The sequence below is a fragment of the Lactuca serriola genome, chromosome 5 (assembly GCF_051521515.1).
Source record: "Lactuca serriola cultivar US96UC23 chromosome 5, Lser_US96UC23_V15, whole genome shotgun sequence".
NCBI lineage: Eukaryota > Viridiplantae > Streptophyta > Magnoliopsida > Asterales > Asteraceae > Lactuca > Lactuca serriola.
In genome coordinates, this window is record NC_136412.1 from 347,442,301 (window position 1) to 347,461,084 (window position 18,784).

At 35.5% G+C, this 18,784-nt stretch overlaps 2 protein-coding genes across 4 annotated transcripts; one reads left to right on the forward strand and one right to left on the reverse strand.

The window, feature by feature from the left end:
• The first annotated feature begins 1,358 nt into the window (after window positions 1–1,358).
• LOC145055505 (26S proteasome regulatory subunit 4 homolog A) lies at window positions 1,359–3,931 on the forward strand. The gene is made up of 6 exons (XM_079003856.1): window positions 1,359–1,934; window positions 2,476–2,721; window positions 2,826–2,995; window positions 3,076–3,292; window positions 3,405–3,545; window positions 3,635–3,931. The coding sequence occupies exons 1-6, from the start codon at window positions 1,455–1,457 to the stop codon at window positions 3,716–3,718; spliced, it is 1,338 nt and encodes a 445-aa protein (XP_078859982.1). The 5' UTR covers window positions 1,359–1,454; the 3' UTR covers window positions 3,719–3,931.
• Window positions 3,932–12,817: 8,886 nt separating this feature from the next.
• Window positions 12,818–18,028, reverse strand: PIL5 (phytochrome interacting factor 3-like 5). 3 transcript variants are annotated; one of them, XM_079003857.1, is made up of 9 exons: window positions 17,790–18,027; window positions 17,574–17,697; window positions 16,717–17,473; window positions 14,301–14,399; window positions 14,151–14,216; window positions 13,981–14,046; window positions 13,366–13,770; window positions 13,193–13,277; window positions 12,818–13,110 (listed from the first exon to the last, which is right to left on the reverse strand). In XM_079003857.1, the coding sequence occupies exons 2-9, from the start codon at window positions 17,648–17,650 to the stop codon at window positions 13,106–13,108; spliced, it is 1,560 nt and encodes a 519-aa protein (XP_078859983.1). In that variant the 5' UTR covers window positions 17,651–17,697; window positions 17,790–18,027; the 3' UTR covers window positions 12,818–13,105. The 3 variants fall into 3 exon arrangements, with proteins under 3 accessions (XP_078859983.1, XP_078859985.1, XP_078859984.1); XM_079003859.1 differs by lacking the exon at window positions 17,574–17,697 and having other exon boundaries at window positions 17,790–18,028; XM_079003858.1 differs by having other exon boundaries at window positions 13,193–13,274; window positions 17,574–18,026.
• Window positions 18,029–18,784: the final 756 nt, after the last annotated feature.

The following is an 18,784-nucleotide window of genomic DNA, read 5'->3' on the forward strand; positions in this document are numbered from 1 at the left end:
TTGTAATCATTGTGTATCTTGTTGCTTTATATAGAAATCGGAGGTTGCTATAGCTTTTCTGTAAGATTTTAGATGTAGTCGACAAATCAAATGAATCTCAGGAATAGTTCGTTGGTTCGCTCCCTAAAATAGAGTTTGCTATTGATCTTGATTATATATATATATATATATATATATATATATATATATATATATATATATATATATGCTGGTTTAGCATTCAAACGAACATAACAAAATGATAGTTTAAACAATGAACATTTACACGATTTTTTTTTTGTTTTATTTGTTTGTGTTCGTTCATTGTTTGATTAACTTAAACAAACATGAAGAAGTCTTTGTTTTATATTTATTTGGTTTGTTTACATCATTAACAACCCTAGTGTAGAGATGCACATTTCAAACTGTTTTTTTGAGAATTGATGAGAAAAAAGATTTTTTTTTGGAACTGGTTAGTTTAAAATCGAACTTCCGGTTAGGAGTAGGTTTTAATATATAGCTAAAAATAAGTTTTTATTATAACTGAAACGACAGTTTTTAACTGAAAAATTCGATTTTTTAACATAATTTCACTCCATAAAAACCGAACCAATTTAGAGAAACCGTTTAAAGAAACCGGAAATTGATTCAAAATCAATATACATGCGTCTCTACCTTAGTGTAGGCTTGCACAAAAAAACCGATTCAGGATCCGAACCGGTCACTGAACCGGTAAACCGGTTCACTACGAACCGGTCTACTATGAACCGAACCGATTCAAGAACCGAACCGTCAGTTTGCACCCGTTCGAGATTTTAGACATTGAAACGGGTTTAGAACCGGTTTAATAACCGTGAACCGCTTTGGAATGGGTAGTCAAACCGATCGAACCGGTTTAAAATCGGTGTAACCGGTTTAGATCGGTTCGAGTTTTTCTATGACGGAACCAGTTTGAACCGAACAATTTTACTATTCAAGAATCGGAACCGAACCGGTTCGATTTGAAAAAAACCGGGTTGTTCACCACTACCTTAGTGCAATCAACCTTAAAATGAAATCAAACAATCAAAATAAAATTTTATTTGGGAATGACCGACTAAATCAAGTTAACTATTGGGCTTTTTGGAGTCTATGGAATGTTGTGGACTTGGATCTTGTACGTTGTACCTAAACGGGGTTATAGTTAGCTACTGGGCATTTTGGACTTATAAGTTGGAATGTTGTTGTAACCTAAGGCCCTAAACCTGCACATTAAATTCGGCTTCTTTCGACGTTGTAAAAGCGGGTTGGCCCAGATACGATATACAATCCGATTGAAAATACGGGTCGAATCATAAACCGACTCAACATATACGTCCCACGCCCCCATATATGATGCTATGCTTTCTTGAAAAGAAAGATAACAAGAAAAGCTTCAAAACCCTCTTTCAGATCCCTCATTTTCTTCATCCACACACAAGCAAATCAAATCAATCATGGGTCAGGGAACTCCCGGCGGTATGAACCGGCAAGGTATGCCAGGCGATCGAAAGAACGATGGCGAGAAGAAGGAGAAGAAATTTGAGCCAGCAGCACCGCCGGCTCGTGTTGGACGAAAACAGCGGAAGCAGAAGGGACCAGAAGCAGCGGCTAGGTTACCCACGGTGACGCCACATTCAAAGTGTAGGCTAAGGCTCTTAAAGCTTGAGCGAATTAAAGATTACTTGTTGATGGAAGAGGAGTTTGTGGCTAATCAGGAGAGGTTGAAGCCTCAGGAAGAGAAGACTGAAGAAGATAGGTCAAAGGTCGACGATCTTCGTGGATCTCCGATGAGTGTTGGAAACCTCGAGGAGCTTATTGACGAGAATCACGCTATTGTATCGTCATCAGTCGGACCGGAGTATTACGTTGGTATTTTGTCGTTTGTCGATAAGGATCAGCTTGAGCCAGGATGTGCAATCTTGATGCACAATAAGGTAAAGTAGGGTTTTTATTTTACTCGGTTGATTTGATAATTCTCATGTTTTTCCCGGAAGTCGTAACCTAGGGTTTTTATTTATACTCGTTCGATTTGATGCTTCTTGCTGCTATTGGAAGTCGTACTCTAGTGTTTCAGGTTGACTCGAGTTTAATCGTTGCTCTGTTTATCCAGATTTAATTCACGGTTTCATATGTTGAGTCAAAAACAATCTGTTATTTCAAAAGCTACCTTGTCAAAGTTGTTTAGTTAAGTTACGATCTTTTACATTTGGGAACTCATGGATTGGTTTAGGTTGCATAATCCTTGTATTACTTCAAATTAGGAGCTGCTATTATATGTGTTCTTGAGCTTCAGTTTATACTTTAATTGCAATGAATCCAAGTTTTGTGTAGATAAGGTTGCCTGTTATATATCTATATCAATTGGATTTTAGGCGTTTCCAAATATGTATGGATGGATTGTTAAGGTTTCATCATTTGATTAAAGCTGTAGGAATGTGCTAATAGTTATCCGTCTATGTCTGTTCACATGTTTAGGTTCTTTCTGTTGTTGGTCTTCTTCAAGACGATGTGGATCCCATGGTGTCTGTGATGAAAGTTGAGAAGGCTCCTTTGGAGTCTTATGCTGACATTGGTGGACTAGATGCCCAGATACAAGAAATCAAGGAGGCAGTGGAGCTCCCTCTGACTCACCCTGAATTATACGAGGACATCGGTATCAAGCCTCCAAAGGGAGTCATACTCTATGGAGAGCCTGGAACAGGCAAGACATTGCTTGCAAAGGTGTGTATTGCATCTTAAAAGTTTTATAAAACATATATTTTCATTATATGGATTATGGAATCTTGTTTTATATTGTTGTTTGTTATTTGTTATTTGTTATTCAGGCAGTGGCAAACTCCACATCAGCAACTTTCTTACGTGTTGTTGGAAGTGAGTTGATTCAGAAGTACCTTGGAGATGGTCCTAAGTTGGTGAGAGAACTTTTCAGAGTTGCTGATGACCTCTCCCCATCTATCGTCTTCATTGATGAAATCGATGCTGTTGGAACAAAGAGGTCTGTCTGCATTAAGTACCCATATGTAGAAACAAACATACAGAGCATCTAAATAAGATATTTAATGTTTATTTATGCAGGTATGATGCCCATTCTGGAGGTGAACGTGAAATTCAGAGGACTATGTTGGAGTTGTTGAATCAGTTGGATGGATTTGATTCAAGAGGTGATGTGAAAGTGATACTTGCCACTAATAAAATTGAAAGTCTTGATCCTGCTTTGCTTCGACCTGGACGTATAGATAGGAAGATTGAGTTTCCACTTCCTGACATCAAAACAAGGAGGCGTATATTCCAGGTTCATTCTCTCTCTCTCTCTCTCTCTCTCTCTCTCTCTCTCTCTCCTTTTCAGCCTTGTGTAGATGTGCATGTATATGTGTATGTTAAGGAATGTTTTGATTGTTATTCAGATACACACATCAAGAATGACACTATCAGATGATGTGAACTTGGAGGAATTTGTGATGACAAAAGATGAGTTCTCGGGGGCTGATATCAAGGCTATTTGCACTGAGGCTGGATTGCTTGCTCTAAGAGAACGTCGAATGAAGGTCAGACATTACATATATAAGCATATTTTGTCTTTGTATGAAAAAAGATATTTGGAGATTAATTGTATGTGGTTTACTTGATTTTGCAGGTGACACATCCAGATTTTAAGAAGGCCAAGGACAAGGTTATGTTCAAGAAGAAAGAAGGTGTTCCAGAAGGGCTCTATATGTGAGGAAAACATACACCTCTTATATTTGGACATATGATCCTGGCCTTGTTGTTTGTTTTTCACCCAGACTTCATTTACAGTTGGTTAGGAAAGCTTTATGACATACATGCTTGTGTAAGTGTTTGTTGCTCCTCATTTCCTGGGAGTATTTAACTATGTTATTATCTTGTCTTGGTCGGTAGAAAATCATCCAACACTTTTTTCTTCTCTTTAAAATCTAAATGCATGATGATGATGATGATGATGATGATTGATGATGGTATTGTAAAAGTTGGTGAAAGTCATTTGACAAAAATCTTGGATTGCAGCAGTTTGGTGTGTAAGCAAGCCATGAGAACTCGAAAAGTATTTGAAATCAACTTGGCTTTAATTGAACTGAGCTCTTAGGCTACTCATCGAGTATTAAGATACCCGGGTTTGTAAAGCTTGCGAGCTTAAACGAGTTTTGTAATATTGCATATATACCCGCTCTTTTATAGGTACCTGACAATTATTTTAGTTTGTCTGAATTGATTCAGCCTGAGTGGAACGGACTCAAGTTCGACATTACTTCTTGCCCATGTGGTGTACCGAGGTCTTCCCATAAAACCCCGATATTAGCCCCCCCAAATTACGTATGCCTTTTTTAACCCAACGACAAGCTCATCCAGTGGTGTGGTCTACGTTTTCTTCTTCTTCTCACAAAATATTTTAGCCTGTGACATGATGTATTAATTGATGTAGTCCCAAATTAAGTTCCAGTTTAGTTTATTTTACAAAATATATTACAAATTAAAAGTACCTACTATTAGTCTAATTCTTTTCTAGTCCCAAATCATTGTATTAATTACAGTACATGATATGACACCCACTTATGTATTCATACCTGAGATATTTATTGATTTGGGAAAACCTTTTTGGTCAGCTTTCTAGGCTATATCCTTAATTACAGCACCTGAGGTCAATCTTTCCTTGATAAATACATAAGTAAGCATCCTTTTAAGTTCATGCTTAGGCATTTACTACACATATTTTCAATGCTCTTTTTACATATTTGATGCATATGGTGTTTAATATTTATGTAGTTGTTGGTTTATTTAATTATTTTTGATGCATGTGTTGATGTTGATGGGATAATCACATCCAATATAATGATATTCTTAATGCAGTTTAACGATATTGCATTTTTTAATCGAGTAGAGTCGAGCTAAACTTAAAAGTCTCGAGTATTTACGAACTCAAGCTTGAAAATCAAGGTTCAACTGAACTTGAGGTTTTTAATCGAGTTGAGTTTCAAACTTATACTATTCGATTTGGCTCATATCGATTACACCCTTAGACCGATGAATTAGAGATTATGCTTAGACCGATGGGTATGGAGCGGGAAAGGGAACCGTATCCCGGAACATCATACAGGAGATGTGGTTTAGGGGGTGATGGGAGGCTCTCCCCCCCTCTCTCTCTCTCTCTCTCTCTATATATATATATATATATATATATATATATATATATATATATATATAGATGTGTTTTAGGGGGTGATGGGAGGCTCTCTACCCCCCCCCCCCCCCCCCCCCCTCTCTCTCTCTCTCTCTATATATATATATATATATATATATATATATATATATATATATATATATATATATATATATATATATATATATATATAGGGAGTGGTTCAAATGAGAACCAAAAAAAGTTAAGAACCCTAAGAACCTCTAACTTTAGATGTTTATAAAGGGTTTAGGGTTTAGGGTACCCTAAACCCTTTATAAACACCCTAAACCCTAAACCCTTTATAAACATTTAAAATTAAAGGTTCTTAGGGTTCTTAACCTTTTTGGTTCTCATTTGAACCTTATATATATATATATATATATATATATATATATATATATATATATATATATATATATATATATATATATATATATATATATATGGTGAGGTCAATAGAAGACCATAATTAACCAAGGAATCAAGGAACCAATTGTGAGCATTGGAAATCAAAATGATCAACGACCAAGGAAATAGATGTACACTTTTACATTGGACGCACACATACCGGATTATACCAAAAAATCCACCCTTTACAAAAAAACCCACCATTTTTTTTCGTTTAAAATTTTTTTAGGCCATGTTTTTTATCAATAAAAACCGAATATACCGTTGTTCACGATTTTTCGTGTTCTTTCCATAGAGATCCATGATAATATATAAAAAACGAACTTTTTTATTTCGAAAAAGACCCACTTCATTTTCTTTAATGAAAAAAAGTTAAGGTCTATTTTTTATAGAAAAAAATTAATAAATATATCAAAATTCATATTTTTTGTACTTTTTAAACACAGATTCATATTCATGTTAAAAAAAACGATATTTCAGTTCAGATTCACATTGTGAACTTGTTCAGATTTATATTGTAAACCTGTTCAGATTCACATTGTGAACCTCCTCAGATTCACAGTATGTATAATAATAAATCAGATTCACAGTGTGAATCTGAACTGATCGGAGCTTTTTTACATTGTGAATGTTAAAATTTGAAATATTTATAGTTTAGATTCACAATGTGAATCTACACTGATCGATGGTTTTTTTTGTGAACCTTCTCAGATTCACAATGTGCGTAATAGTAATTCAGATTCACAATGTGAATATGAACTCTTCGAGATTTTTCATATTGTGAATGTTAAAAATTGAAATATTTACAGTTTAGATTCATAGTGTGAATCTACACTGTTCGAGGTTTTTTTTTTTTTTTTATTTTATTTTATTATTGGTGTTGATGTTTATTAATAGAGTACAAAAAATTAATATTTTTGGTATAATTAGTTTTTTTTATAAAAAAAAGCTTAAATATTGAAAAAAATAAGAAAATTAAGTGGGTTTTTTTTGAAAAAAAAGTTCGTTTTTTATATATCATCATGGATCTCTATGGAAAGAGAACGAAAAATCATGAACAACGGTATATTCGAATTTTTTTTTCGATAAAAAACTTGGCCTACAAAAAATTTTAAATGAAAAAAAGGAAGTGAGTTTTATTATAATCCGGTACATGTGCGTCCATTATAATAATTTACAACCCTTCCTTTTGCCGTTGATCGCTTTAAATTCCGACTATTTGGTTTGGTTCCTTGGTTCCTTGAATAATAATGGTTCTCTATTGAACTTTTCCATATATATATATATATATATATATATATATATATATATATATATATATATATATATATATATATATATATATATATATATCAATCATAACAATAAGTATTAACATCAATACTTCTATCAATCATAACAAAAACTTCTTCAGTACTAATTTAAATCTCTTAAATTCTACGAGTTGAATAAATAACTGTCTAACTTATTATTAACATCAATACTTTTTAAAAAATATAAAATTACGAGAAAATGCCAAGTGTCATTTTTATAGAGCGTTTGAAAAGAAAACATAGATTATAAGAAAATAACAAGTGTCACTAATAATTGTTTTTTATTAATATAGGAAGATTTGTTAATAATAATATACATTAGTTCCAATATAATTTTCAGAAAAGTCTAAATATTTTTTGTTATTGGTTAAGAATAGAGTAATTTTTAGAAAATCTCAATATTTGACCATATTAACGAAAAAAGACGGATTTCAAATGAATTTGTGAAACCGACCAAAAAAAGTTTTTTCGAAGTTTTTCTGTAAATAAAATTTAATTTAAGATTTATTCATAAATTTTTACTAAAATATTTGGACTTTATTAGAGATTTCTAATTTAATAATAAAGAATTCAATGATTACCCTGTCAATAAAATAAGAGACAGTTGCCTCCTACCTACACACCAAACATAATGCGTTAAACAAACATAGAAGTCCAACTTCACCCTTTGAAAACATGATATTATATGGATGTTAGAGTGTAGGTAAGCACAAGGTTTTAAAGTACGAAATTGCGCCTTGAAACGTTTTCCCTCCCCATCACGAGGCATAAGCCTCGAGGCGGAGTGGGACGTAAGGTCGAAGCGGACTAAAAAAATATAAAATTATATATTTTATAAAAAATAAAATGCTAAACATATCTTTTTAGCTAATTTAACCATGAAATCCATTAAAAAGTATAAAACTTCAAAAGACATTCAAAAACATAAAAAAATCTAAAACTTCAAAAGACACTGCCACATAGGAAACACAAAAGTTAGTAATCAAGTTCAAATATAATAATCAACATCATTCACATCACTTTCTAACAGGTCACCCTCATCTTCTTGACCCCATTGAACCCCGTCATCCTCATCAATCAAATTCACTTTAACATTTTTCTGTTTTCTAGTTCCACTTCCTTCCCCAATTGTCCCGCCACCTCTCAGTCTTTCGGTTATCCCGCCACCTCTAGGTCTTCCAATTGCCCCGCCATCTTCCTCCCCTAGTTCCCCGCCACCTCCAATGTCATCTTCCTCACCATCACTTGGGGCGGCTATCCACTCATCATCCGACAATACTTGTTCAACAACTAAGGGGTCATTTTCTTTTAATTTAGTCCTCTTAATGAACTTTTGCTTCAACTTTTTATTGTACATGATGTAAACCAAGTTGTTCATTCTTTCGGTGTTTAACTGGTTGCGTCTCTTTGTATGGATTTGATTGAACATACTCCAATTACATTCACAAGCCGAAGCTGAACACATAATACCCAAAACCTTTATTGCAAAGGACTTGAGTTCCGGAACATCGTATCCATATTCCCCCACCATGTAACTATATATGTTTACAGAAAAGTTAATAAGTAATCTAAATTTATATAAAATAAAAACTATAACTATGAAAAATAGGTAATAATATACAAAATTAGGTAATAATATACCAGGTGGATGTGTCTTATATGCGATAAAGAACCTTTATATCCAAACAATCCTATTTTTTTTCTTTGTAAGCAACGAGTTGATCTTCAATCTTCAAATAAACTGCCGTATCCTTCATGAGCCTTTCCATGACATCGTACAATCCTCGCTTAATCTCCGGATGCTCGAAAACATTGGGACTCCATCGATATTGTGGATTTAAGTAGTAGGCAGCCACGTGCATATCACAATGCATTTGCATCTCCCCTTTTGTATCGATAATGTCCCAGATCTCTTTATAAGAAGCGATGTTGTTATCCAAGTTCTTTGCTATTTTTTCTTTGCACCCGTCCATCGCCCCATAAATAAATCCCATTGCTGGTGTTTGCTCCCCATCAACAAGCCTTAAAACTTGAACAAGTGACATTGTAATTTTCATGGAATAAACCACTTTAGGCCAACAATTTCTTTCATCCATAATTTTTTTTAATCTCTTTACCATCGGGTTTCTTAGCCCAAGAAGATGACCCCCATTCGTTTGAAACAAACATTTGTTGTCATTTTTGTTTTGATTCGTAAATTATATTCAGAAAAGTCGTGGCGAATCTTGTGGTGGCCGGTCAAGTAGATCTTTCTTTAGAATCTTCCGGGATAAACTTAACACACATTGATGGTTGTAGACGAAATTGCTAACCTTTTTTTGCTTTAAGCAAAACATTTTTATGTTGAGTCAAATCACTGATTTTTTCAAGCATCAAATCGATGCAGTGAGCTGCACATGGGGTCCAATACAAGTTTCTTTTTTTCTCTTCTCCATTAACAATGCTCCAACAGATTTGTATGCACTAGCATTGTTGCTTACTACTTGAACAACAATATCTTCCCTGATTTCTTCAACAACTTCATCAAGAAACTTAAATTTTTTTGAGCATTTTTATGCAATATGATGCATCAATAGTTCTAAAAAAAACAGTTACATATTGATTGTTGACCAAAAAGTTGATCAGACTTCGGTTTCTCATGTATGACCAACCATCTGATAACAATGATAACAATGACACCTCGATTGTCTTCCAAGTTGCTTTTATGCCATCTGCCATTATTGTCGTTGTCTTGACTTCTTCTTGAAGGATCCAAGTTCTTAACTCATGCATTAAACTTGGATTTCCCGAATCCAATAGTCCATCATTTACTAATATGGTACATTCTATTGTCGTTGTCTTGACTTCTTCTTGAATGATAACAATTCATCCTCCACCCCACTCTCTTAGATTTCCCGAATCTCCAAATTCACTCCCAGTGTCCTCTTCGTCTTCCTCAATATCATGACTGGAACCATTCTCTTCACCTCCAACTTACCCAACCATAATAAAATAGAAGATCAAAAGGAAAAATCCCAATCGATTTTAATCAACATGGATCCTCCATTCTCCACCGTATCAGATCGTTGAACGTATTCAATCTGACCCCGACGCAGCCCCTCTTTTGCCACTACATGATCCTGAATCGGATCATGTTGAGCCGATGATCACATCCCCCATTATCATCAACAATCAACAACCCTTGAAGTTAAAGAACATATAGAATATCAGTCGAGACTAGAGACCTGAATCTTTGATATGCCTTAACCTTTGTCTATATGTAGTTATTTGCTTCAATTTATAATTCTTTAGAGTAAATTACATGTTTGGTCCTTGTGGTATGCTGATCTTTTGCTATTCATTTTCATTGATATGTTGATTTTAATTAACCTTGATCCTCTGGTCATCATTTGTTCATCATCTTTACCCAGAAATATGAATCGATTTCAAAGCTCAAAAAATCAAACAAAAAAACTGATGTGTACAGTTTGGGTGTGATTGTGTTGATCTTCGTGACCTACTTTCACAACAAAGAGAAACTAATGTAATAGGGAAATGATTCTAACAGACCTGATCGGACTTGGAGTGCCTGATCGGATTCTAACCACCACTCATTTATTCCTCATCTTGTTGACCGGGTTAACCGCCGGTTGAAAGATGCTGTATAACACCCAAGCGATGACTGGAACTTCAGAAAGCTCATTCACACAAAGATCTTGGGTCTTTTTGTACGTGTGTGTTGGTATTTACAAAAAGATCTTAAGTTGTAGGTGAAATTACCCTTTCTCTTTCTGTAAGTGTTTGTATCAGATAGCAACAATCGGAGGTAAAGTATGTTGGTGAGCAACATGGAGTTGGGTTTTGATGGTGACGTGACAATGAAGGTGAACAACAATGGTGATGATGGTGGTGGTGTTGATGGGTTTTTGGCAAGGAATAGAGGAAAGGGATCGTGAAAAAGAGTTTAGAACGAGGTGCTGATGGGTTTCCTGATCTAACACAAAAATGAGAGAGAGAGAGAGAGAGACCTCTTTTATTTTTTTTAATTATTAAAATAAATAAACAGGTATTAATTTTTTTCTTTTAAAAAAGGAGGATATATTCTTTTAGGTGCAAAAATGGTCCCTTATAAGTGAAAAGACAAATATACCCTCATGTGGGAGCTACATGAGGGGGTTAACAACAATAACATAACAGAAGTTAAGTCGGGGGACAAATTCTATGTACAAACTAAGCCAAAAGGACCATGAATCCAAAAAAGTCAAGGTTTGGATTGAAACCCCAAAAAATACATACCACAGGGACCATTGTTGCAATTTTGTCTTTACAAATTAATACTTTGATTAATACATGATAATATTCAAATAATATTAAATTAAATATATATATTAAAGTTAAATGGGTTGATGAGTTGAAAACGAGTTGATAGTTCTTATCCAACCCAACCTATTTAATTAAATGGGTTAGATGAGTTGACCCATTTAAGTTAAATAAGTTGAAAATCTCAACCTAACCCGCTAATTTTGGGTTGGGTTGGTGGGTTGGGTCGATTTTTGCCACCTCTACTTGAAAGTGAGCAAACCTTCGACCAGAAGTGAGAAGTGTAGAACCAGGTGGGATGCGATTTTGAGAAGAAGAGAGAAGCGGCGTTTTAGAGTGAGCAAATGAGTGGATTAGGTCAATAAATGAAATTGGTTTTCATTTTTATTATAAAACCGGTGAATAAAACAAAGGTAAAAAGAAGTCGACGTCGAAAAGTAAAAAAAAAACAAAATTCAAGGGCGTACGCTTCTAAAAAACGTACCACCTCTACCGATTCCTCTACGCTTCGCTAGTATGAGGCGTACGTATCAAATCCAACCACAGAGGTGGCCCCTCTAGTTCGACCTGTGTCTGCTTCGCCTCAAGGCGTGTGTTTCTCACGATTTTTAAAACGATGGGTAAGCATGACGTTCACAATCATATTCCAATCCACAAAATGGTGAATTTAGACTACAAAAGCCACAAATTTGTGTTTCTTGGTGTAAGAAGAGCCAATGGGATAAGAGTTGTATCATTCGAAAATATAATGAGTGTTTGACAAAACTAGTTGGTAGCTGTAGTTATAACTTTTATTTATGCACATGTGTTTGACAAAAACCTATTAGCTTTTAAATGTTTAGAATTAGATACAACTAAAAACTAAAAGCTACCAAAAACTACTTAAGAGTTAGATTTTTGTTTAAAATGAAAGCTAAAAGCTCCTACTGTTAAACGATTTTTTTTTCTTTTCAGATTTTTACTTAAAAAACTAAAAACTCCCAAAATTCTCAAAAGCTCTACATTAACCCTAAAAAATGCATGTATGTTAAATTTAATTCGAATAAGTTCAAGTGATTTGGATTTAATGTAAGTTCCATTGAATTCATTTCAAGTTGAGAAAGAATACAATGGTATAGTTGGAAGTAGATGGCTGGATGGTGGACTTATCCGTTGTATTACATTTGTGTCTCTTATCCATTTGGGTTGACAAACACTAATTGACCAAAATATCTTTATCCAAATGCACTTAAAATAAAAAATCAAACACCACAATGCCTAACGTCAAGTAAAAAAATTAAATAACGAAATTATAGTAAAATAATAAGTTAGTTTGTTATTTAATAGTATATTTTATAGAAGAAAAAATGTAAACACATAAGGTTTAGCTACTGAATTCCCTCTATATATGGGGCCTGATAAGTTGACTGCCCAAAAACAATTCCCAAAAAAGCATCATACCACAAGGCATTATTGGCAATTGGCCACAAACTTGACATCCAAAAGATTCCGAAACCAACAAAACATCGACAATGATTGCAACACCCATATCGACCACACATGTTTAGCTGGGTTAATTCCAGCACATCAAGAATCGAGTTTTGGGTTCCAAACTCGTTAAAAATCACGACAAAGAACAATATTAATGCAGTAAAAAGTAAAAACGTGTCATTCCATCACATTTTCTATTGTTGTATACCATGATTCTAGTCAAGAATCTACTCGAGACGTGGGGGAATCAGTGGTACATATATGTTGGTAATGGTAAAGAAAATAAAATAAAAAGAAAGAAAGCTTTTTTTTTTTTTTTTTTTTTAGCATTTTGTATAATTACACGTTACACGGATCCTAGCTCTTACGCTACAAAATTTAGTTGGCTAAGAAGCCTGTTTCGTGAATAACCGCTCCATAATCAACCTGAAAATCAATGAATATTACCTAATAAATAAACTACTTGCCCTTTTTCCTGTAAATTCACATAAGCTAGCTATATATGTACCGTTTTGGTGATGATCTGGGTCGATAGGATCTTTGCTGCTGCTTGGCTTCGTTGCAGTGGGGGCCATCCCTTCTTGATGATTCTGCTATTATAGACGACGACAATTTGTGTCAGTTATATAAATTATTAAAAAACTTAAGTTAAACATTGTTGAATAAAAAGGTGAAAAATGCCTGAGGAAGCGGTGATGGTGTTTGATGTCGTAGACCAATGTACTGTTGAAACGGATCAGCGAAATTTGGAACTTGTGGTTGGTTTTGATTACGTAGAGGAAATGAACTCATCATTGGAGCTGAGAGGTTAGTGGCTTGACTCGTTGCAGGACACGTGGCATTAACTGGATGGATGTTAAATCCGGGAACCGGGAAACGTGGGCCCATATGAGTACCCGGGCTGGGGAGTACCGACGAACCTGGAAGAATGGCGGGATATGGAACCATGACATGGTTCATCCCCATGTCCATGCTCATGCTCATCCCCATCCCCATCCCCATCCCCATCCCCATTGCCATGGGCGGCATGTATTGTTGGACACCTGGGAACATCATAGGAACCATGTTGCATCCCATCGACATCATCTGCAAAAAAAAAAAGTCAAGTAGTAGTGTCATATATAGTTTCTTATGATCCATGTGGACACTGAGTTTTTACCTCAGCCACCTAACACCTAGCAGGCTGTTGTGCACTTTCTTATGCTCCTATGTGGTTTGCGTTGGCTTAATTATATAGGGGTCATTGGAAATTAAAACAGCATTTTTGCAGAAAGTATAAGCATAGATTATGTATACCTGAACTTGCATTTGAAGAGACTTCAAGTATTCAATTGCTTCGTCCAGCATCGAAGCTTTGTCGGACTAAAATCATTAAATTTCGATTTAGAAGATGTTTAGAGTAAAAGCAAACGTTTTATATTGAAAATGAAAAGAATGAATATATTATATATGAATGTACCACATACCTTATTGGAACGAGGTATTAGTTCTTGCAAGGCCTTCATTTTTTCATTAATCCTATCTCGACGTCTCTACATATTTAATTATTAAAAAAAAAACGAATATTAACACATGGTCAACTTTCAAATTTTGACCGATAAGAGTGAAGTACTAACCCTCTCTGAGAGATTGTGGACCTCTGCAGCACGGGACCTTTTCGTGGAGGTCGATCCGTGTGATTGCTTCTTTGCATCTAGACACCCGAACTCAACGTCCTTCATGTGAAAAATAACCCAAAAGATCAAAATCTCAAATATACAGCAAGAACAACAAAAATGACTTGTTACTGTGGAGTTATTTAAACTAGAAACTAAAGCTATAAATCGTATTTGTTGGTTAACTATGTTTAACGGACAGTTTATCAACTAATTATTATATCTAAAGTAGATCTTTACTGACTTTATTCAAGTTAATTAGTATGATTCCATAACAACGTACAAAAGTTACAAAATAATCATGAACCCACTATATATGTCCCTTTTGCCGCTAAAAGCTCCATCAATTTTGCTAATTGGATTTACCCATTGTCAATTTACCCTCAAGCAACGGACAATTCATCCAAAAAAAGAAAATGAAATCTAAGCCTTTGTTTTCAACACTAAATTAATTGGTCAAATTCAAATATTTGAATAGTAAAAATATGTTGGGCATTGTATAAAGATGATCCCTTCGGTGACAAGTAAAAGTGTGTCCCATGAGAGGTCACATACATCAAGTTCACATTGTAAATCAAATGATTTGCAACCCCAAATGGGAGAACACCTAGCTACTTAAACATGATAAAAATACAAGGGATAAATTCGAAGCATGGTCCCACTTGATATTTCTCATCAAATTTTGTATGCATATAGAACTTTACTAAATAGAACTAGACTGGATTGACTAGATGGAAATGGACTTGACAAGACAATCATTTCAATGTCATTTTTTTTATGAGAAGGGACTCCTAGCTTCCTTCCGGTCTTAGTTATGTTCGGGTTCAATTAGTTGTATCAAGTTGAGTACCGTGTACCTTAACAAACAAGGCTAAATAATTGCACCTAGCATTGCTAATAAGTGTGTGATGACGTCAACAGTCTGCAACTTATATGGCTCTAAGAGATTGGCCCCATACGGTATATTTTGTATAATAACGAGTAAGTTGCATAAAGACATAAATAACCCACACCACTGCCACAGTGCCACTAGGGCTACATGTTTGCTGATATCATGAGCAGCTCAATCTCCAATGAGTCCCTGACCACTAGTTTTATTTTTATCACTTTGGATTTATATGTTCTCAATTTTGACGTATTCACACTCATATAAATAACCAGATTTTTGTTTCATTCTGCTCGTACTCTCTGTACATAAACATGTTGCGGGAACTTGTGTATCCCTACATACGTAATACACGTGACACTCTTGTCTGCCACCTTGACATCCATAGTGTGACGTGGCACTGAGTCCCCACAAAAATATTATAACCCCAAAAAACCAAGAATACATTGGAACTTGAGGATATATACCACTACCATACCCGAAAGGATACTATTACATATATTTTGTAAATATATCTATCAGACTATACGGTGTGGATGGACTTATACCCACGATAATCTTACGTGGAGGGTGTTGCTGACGGCAAACACCACCCCGTGCTCATTCTTTTACCGACGGTAATATATCGCAGGCATGTTTCCACCCGATCAATATAGAAGATAAATCATTTGTTTCAATTTTTTCCATCCTTGAGTTATTTGAAACAAATATATATTAATTAATATGGGTGATTTGTTTTATTTTTCTTTATGAATTGGACAATCCATATAAAAAGAGTAAATGTCAAGGTATCTTTATTTCAACAACCTTATTTACTAACCAAAATATTAAAATAAATATTACCACACCCTTTAGCCTTAAAACTATCACTGCCATACATTTTATTAATTATATATCCTAATGCTTTAAACTTCAGCATTTCAATTGCCTCGTAAACTTTAATAAAAACCTATCAAATTCCTTATATACAGCTTGAATTCGTAGCTATAGACGTATAGTGTTTGGTATATGATATCATATGTAGAATGTCGATAAAATAATATAATATATAGTCTTCACGAAGATTTGTTTCTGAAATCATGATTTTGTCTAGGAAGTAGTGTATAGGCTCATTGCAGTGATACTGCTAAACGACACACGCACACAACAGAGAGAGAAGAAGCTAGAAACAGAAAACCCCCAAATTTGTGGACAAACAAAATCTAATTGTTGAATGATCTTCTTTATTTATCCTCCCATTTTCTTCTTTAATTCCCAACAAATTTTCACTGTTCATTTAAAGAATTTCAGAACACGACACCCCTCTTACGAGAATCGAGGGTACAACCCTCCATGCAATGCTAGAAGAGGTAAAAGACATCCGAGTGTACAAGTATCTAATTGCACACAAATGCGTCATCAGACATCATGTAGAGTGTAGACACATTTTCCGTCAAGTTTATTTATTAATTTTTTTAAAAAAATTATTGTAAAAGTCGAGTAGTTACGTACCTCACTGTGACATTCGGTGTCGTACGTATCTCTGCCCTTGCGCTTCCGATGATCATCGGTTGTTGGTGGCGGTGGCGTTTGAGAAGATGGGTCTACACTGCCGCTTGCTCCTGAGCCACCCGAACCCGGAGATGACGTCACGCTTCGTTCACATGTCTCTATTTCCCTCCCCGCCGATGATGTACCTGCTGCGCTACGTCCTATGTTCGCTGCAGAAACCGGCGTCAGTTTATCCGACACACGCGAAGCCCTTGATTCCGGTGCTGCTACCGCCGGGGTCTCGTTCGAACTAGAAGGGCCTGATTCTGGAGTTCTGAGTTTATTAGGCCTCGAGAAATGCAAGAAATTTGGATACTTGGGTTGTCCTGATTCCAATTCCACGCGCCTGATTGGGGCGACCGGTGGGCGAGGAGAAGGAATCATTATGGACGGAGGTGGAGGCGGTGGGAGGGAGCAAGGGGTGGTGGTCACGGGAGTAGAGGATGGCGGCGTAGGATAGAGGAGATCGTTACTGTATAGATAGCCTTCTAACGTATTGTCGTCGACGGGGTAATGAAGCCAAGAGGCCATCTCGTCTTCTTGCATGAACAAGTCAGAAGGCCCCGTCTCTTCTTCAACGACGGAGGATCGGATGTCTCTACTGCCCACCGGCGGCCTCATTTCTGGCTTCTTATTCCCGACTGATCTCTGATTTCGGCTCTGCATCACCACTTGACCATTTTGCCATAGCAGCTCCATGACATCTTCATCTCCACCCCTACAGATACGTATAATCGAAATTAAACATAGAAGCACTGTTTTCTTAATAACTAGAACAACGTGATCAACAAATTCAAATTAATAATAGGAAGTGATACATTATCGATGTCTTGGGCGACCCCTGAATTAAGTAATCCTCGTCCGCTTCGAATTCAGGAACAGTAATATTCATCATCTAAATTCTTCTCACACCAATTAAAATTCAAAAATTTAATCGACCTCCTGCTAATAGTGATCAGCTCGATCGTCATTCACAGAGTCTCGTAAAATAAGCCTTAACAAAAAGAATCACATAAGACAGACGATGCAACAACCTGTTAACTGTTAAGTCTCTTCCTCGATTGAAAACACAAATCTGTGAAGTCACTTCCTTGATTGTGTATAGAGCTCAATTAAAGTAAGCAGAGAGAGAGAGCAGAAACCGAATCGATCAGCATGAGCAACAACCTTCAGCGATGGCGGTTATGCGAATTTTGAGGTAATTTATTCATGAAAATGATGACAGTCTTTTGGGGATGAGTTGATCAGTATGTAGCTCTCAAGTAGAACCAAGATGATAAGGTGTATTTTTTTATTTTATTTTTATATTCTTTTTGGTGATTTATTATATCAAATATTGGTTGCATTAAATTTATAGGTTCAATTTTTTAATTCAGGTACCAAGATCTAAATAGTAAATAGAGCCATGTCCGGTCAAGTGTACGTTGTTGGAATTTACTGTGACAGACCGTTCATATCTCAGATGGTGAACAACCAACAACGACTAATGGAATAACGAAAAAAAGGGGTAAATTACACTAATAGTACCCGTGGTTTAGGGTAGTTTTTATGTTTGGACCATAATTAATTAATTAATTTTTTTAAATTCGGAACGTCCTTATAGTATTATTTATTTATTTTTTGCAACTTTATTTATTGTCGAACTTGAAATGACTTTACCCTTTCTTATTTTATTTTAGAATTTTTATTATTAGTTTTAGTTTAAAGAAATAATAATTTTAAAGGGCTCACTCCATAATCATACCCAATACCAAAACGTGGTATGTCTCTTTCCCCTCAAGGACTCAACAATCAAGACTTCTCCCTTTATCTCTTGGTTCAGAACTCAGACTTCGCCGCCACCGCCACCGGAGAAGACAACTGACCACACAGTCTTCGGTGACGTAGATACAACACGAAGGTAATGTAGAGCGAGAACATGTCCAACCATCTCATTGGCAATCTGAAGCCTTGTAACTCACCCAACCCCGACGACTCTCCCCATCATATTCCATGATTCTTTCAGAAATCCATTTTCATATTACTTCTG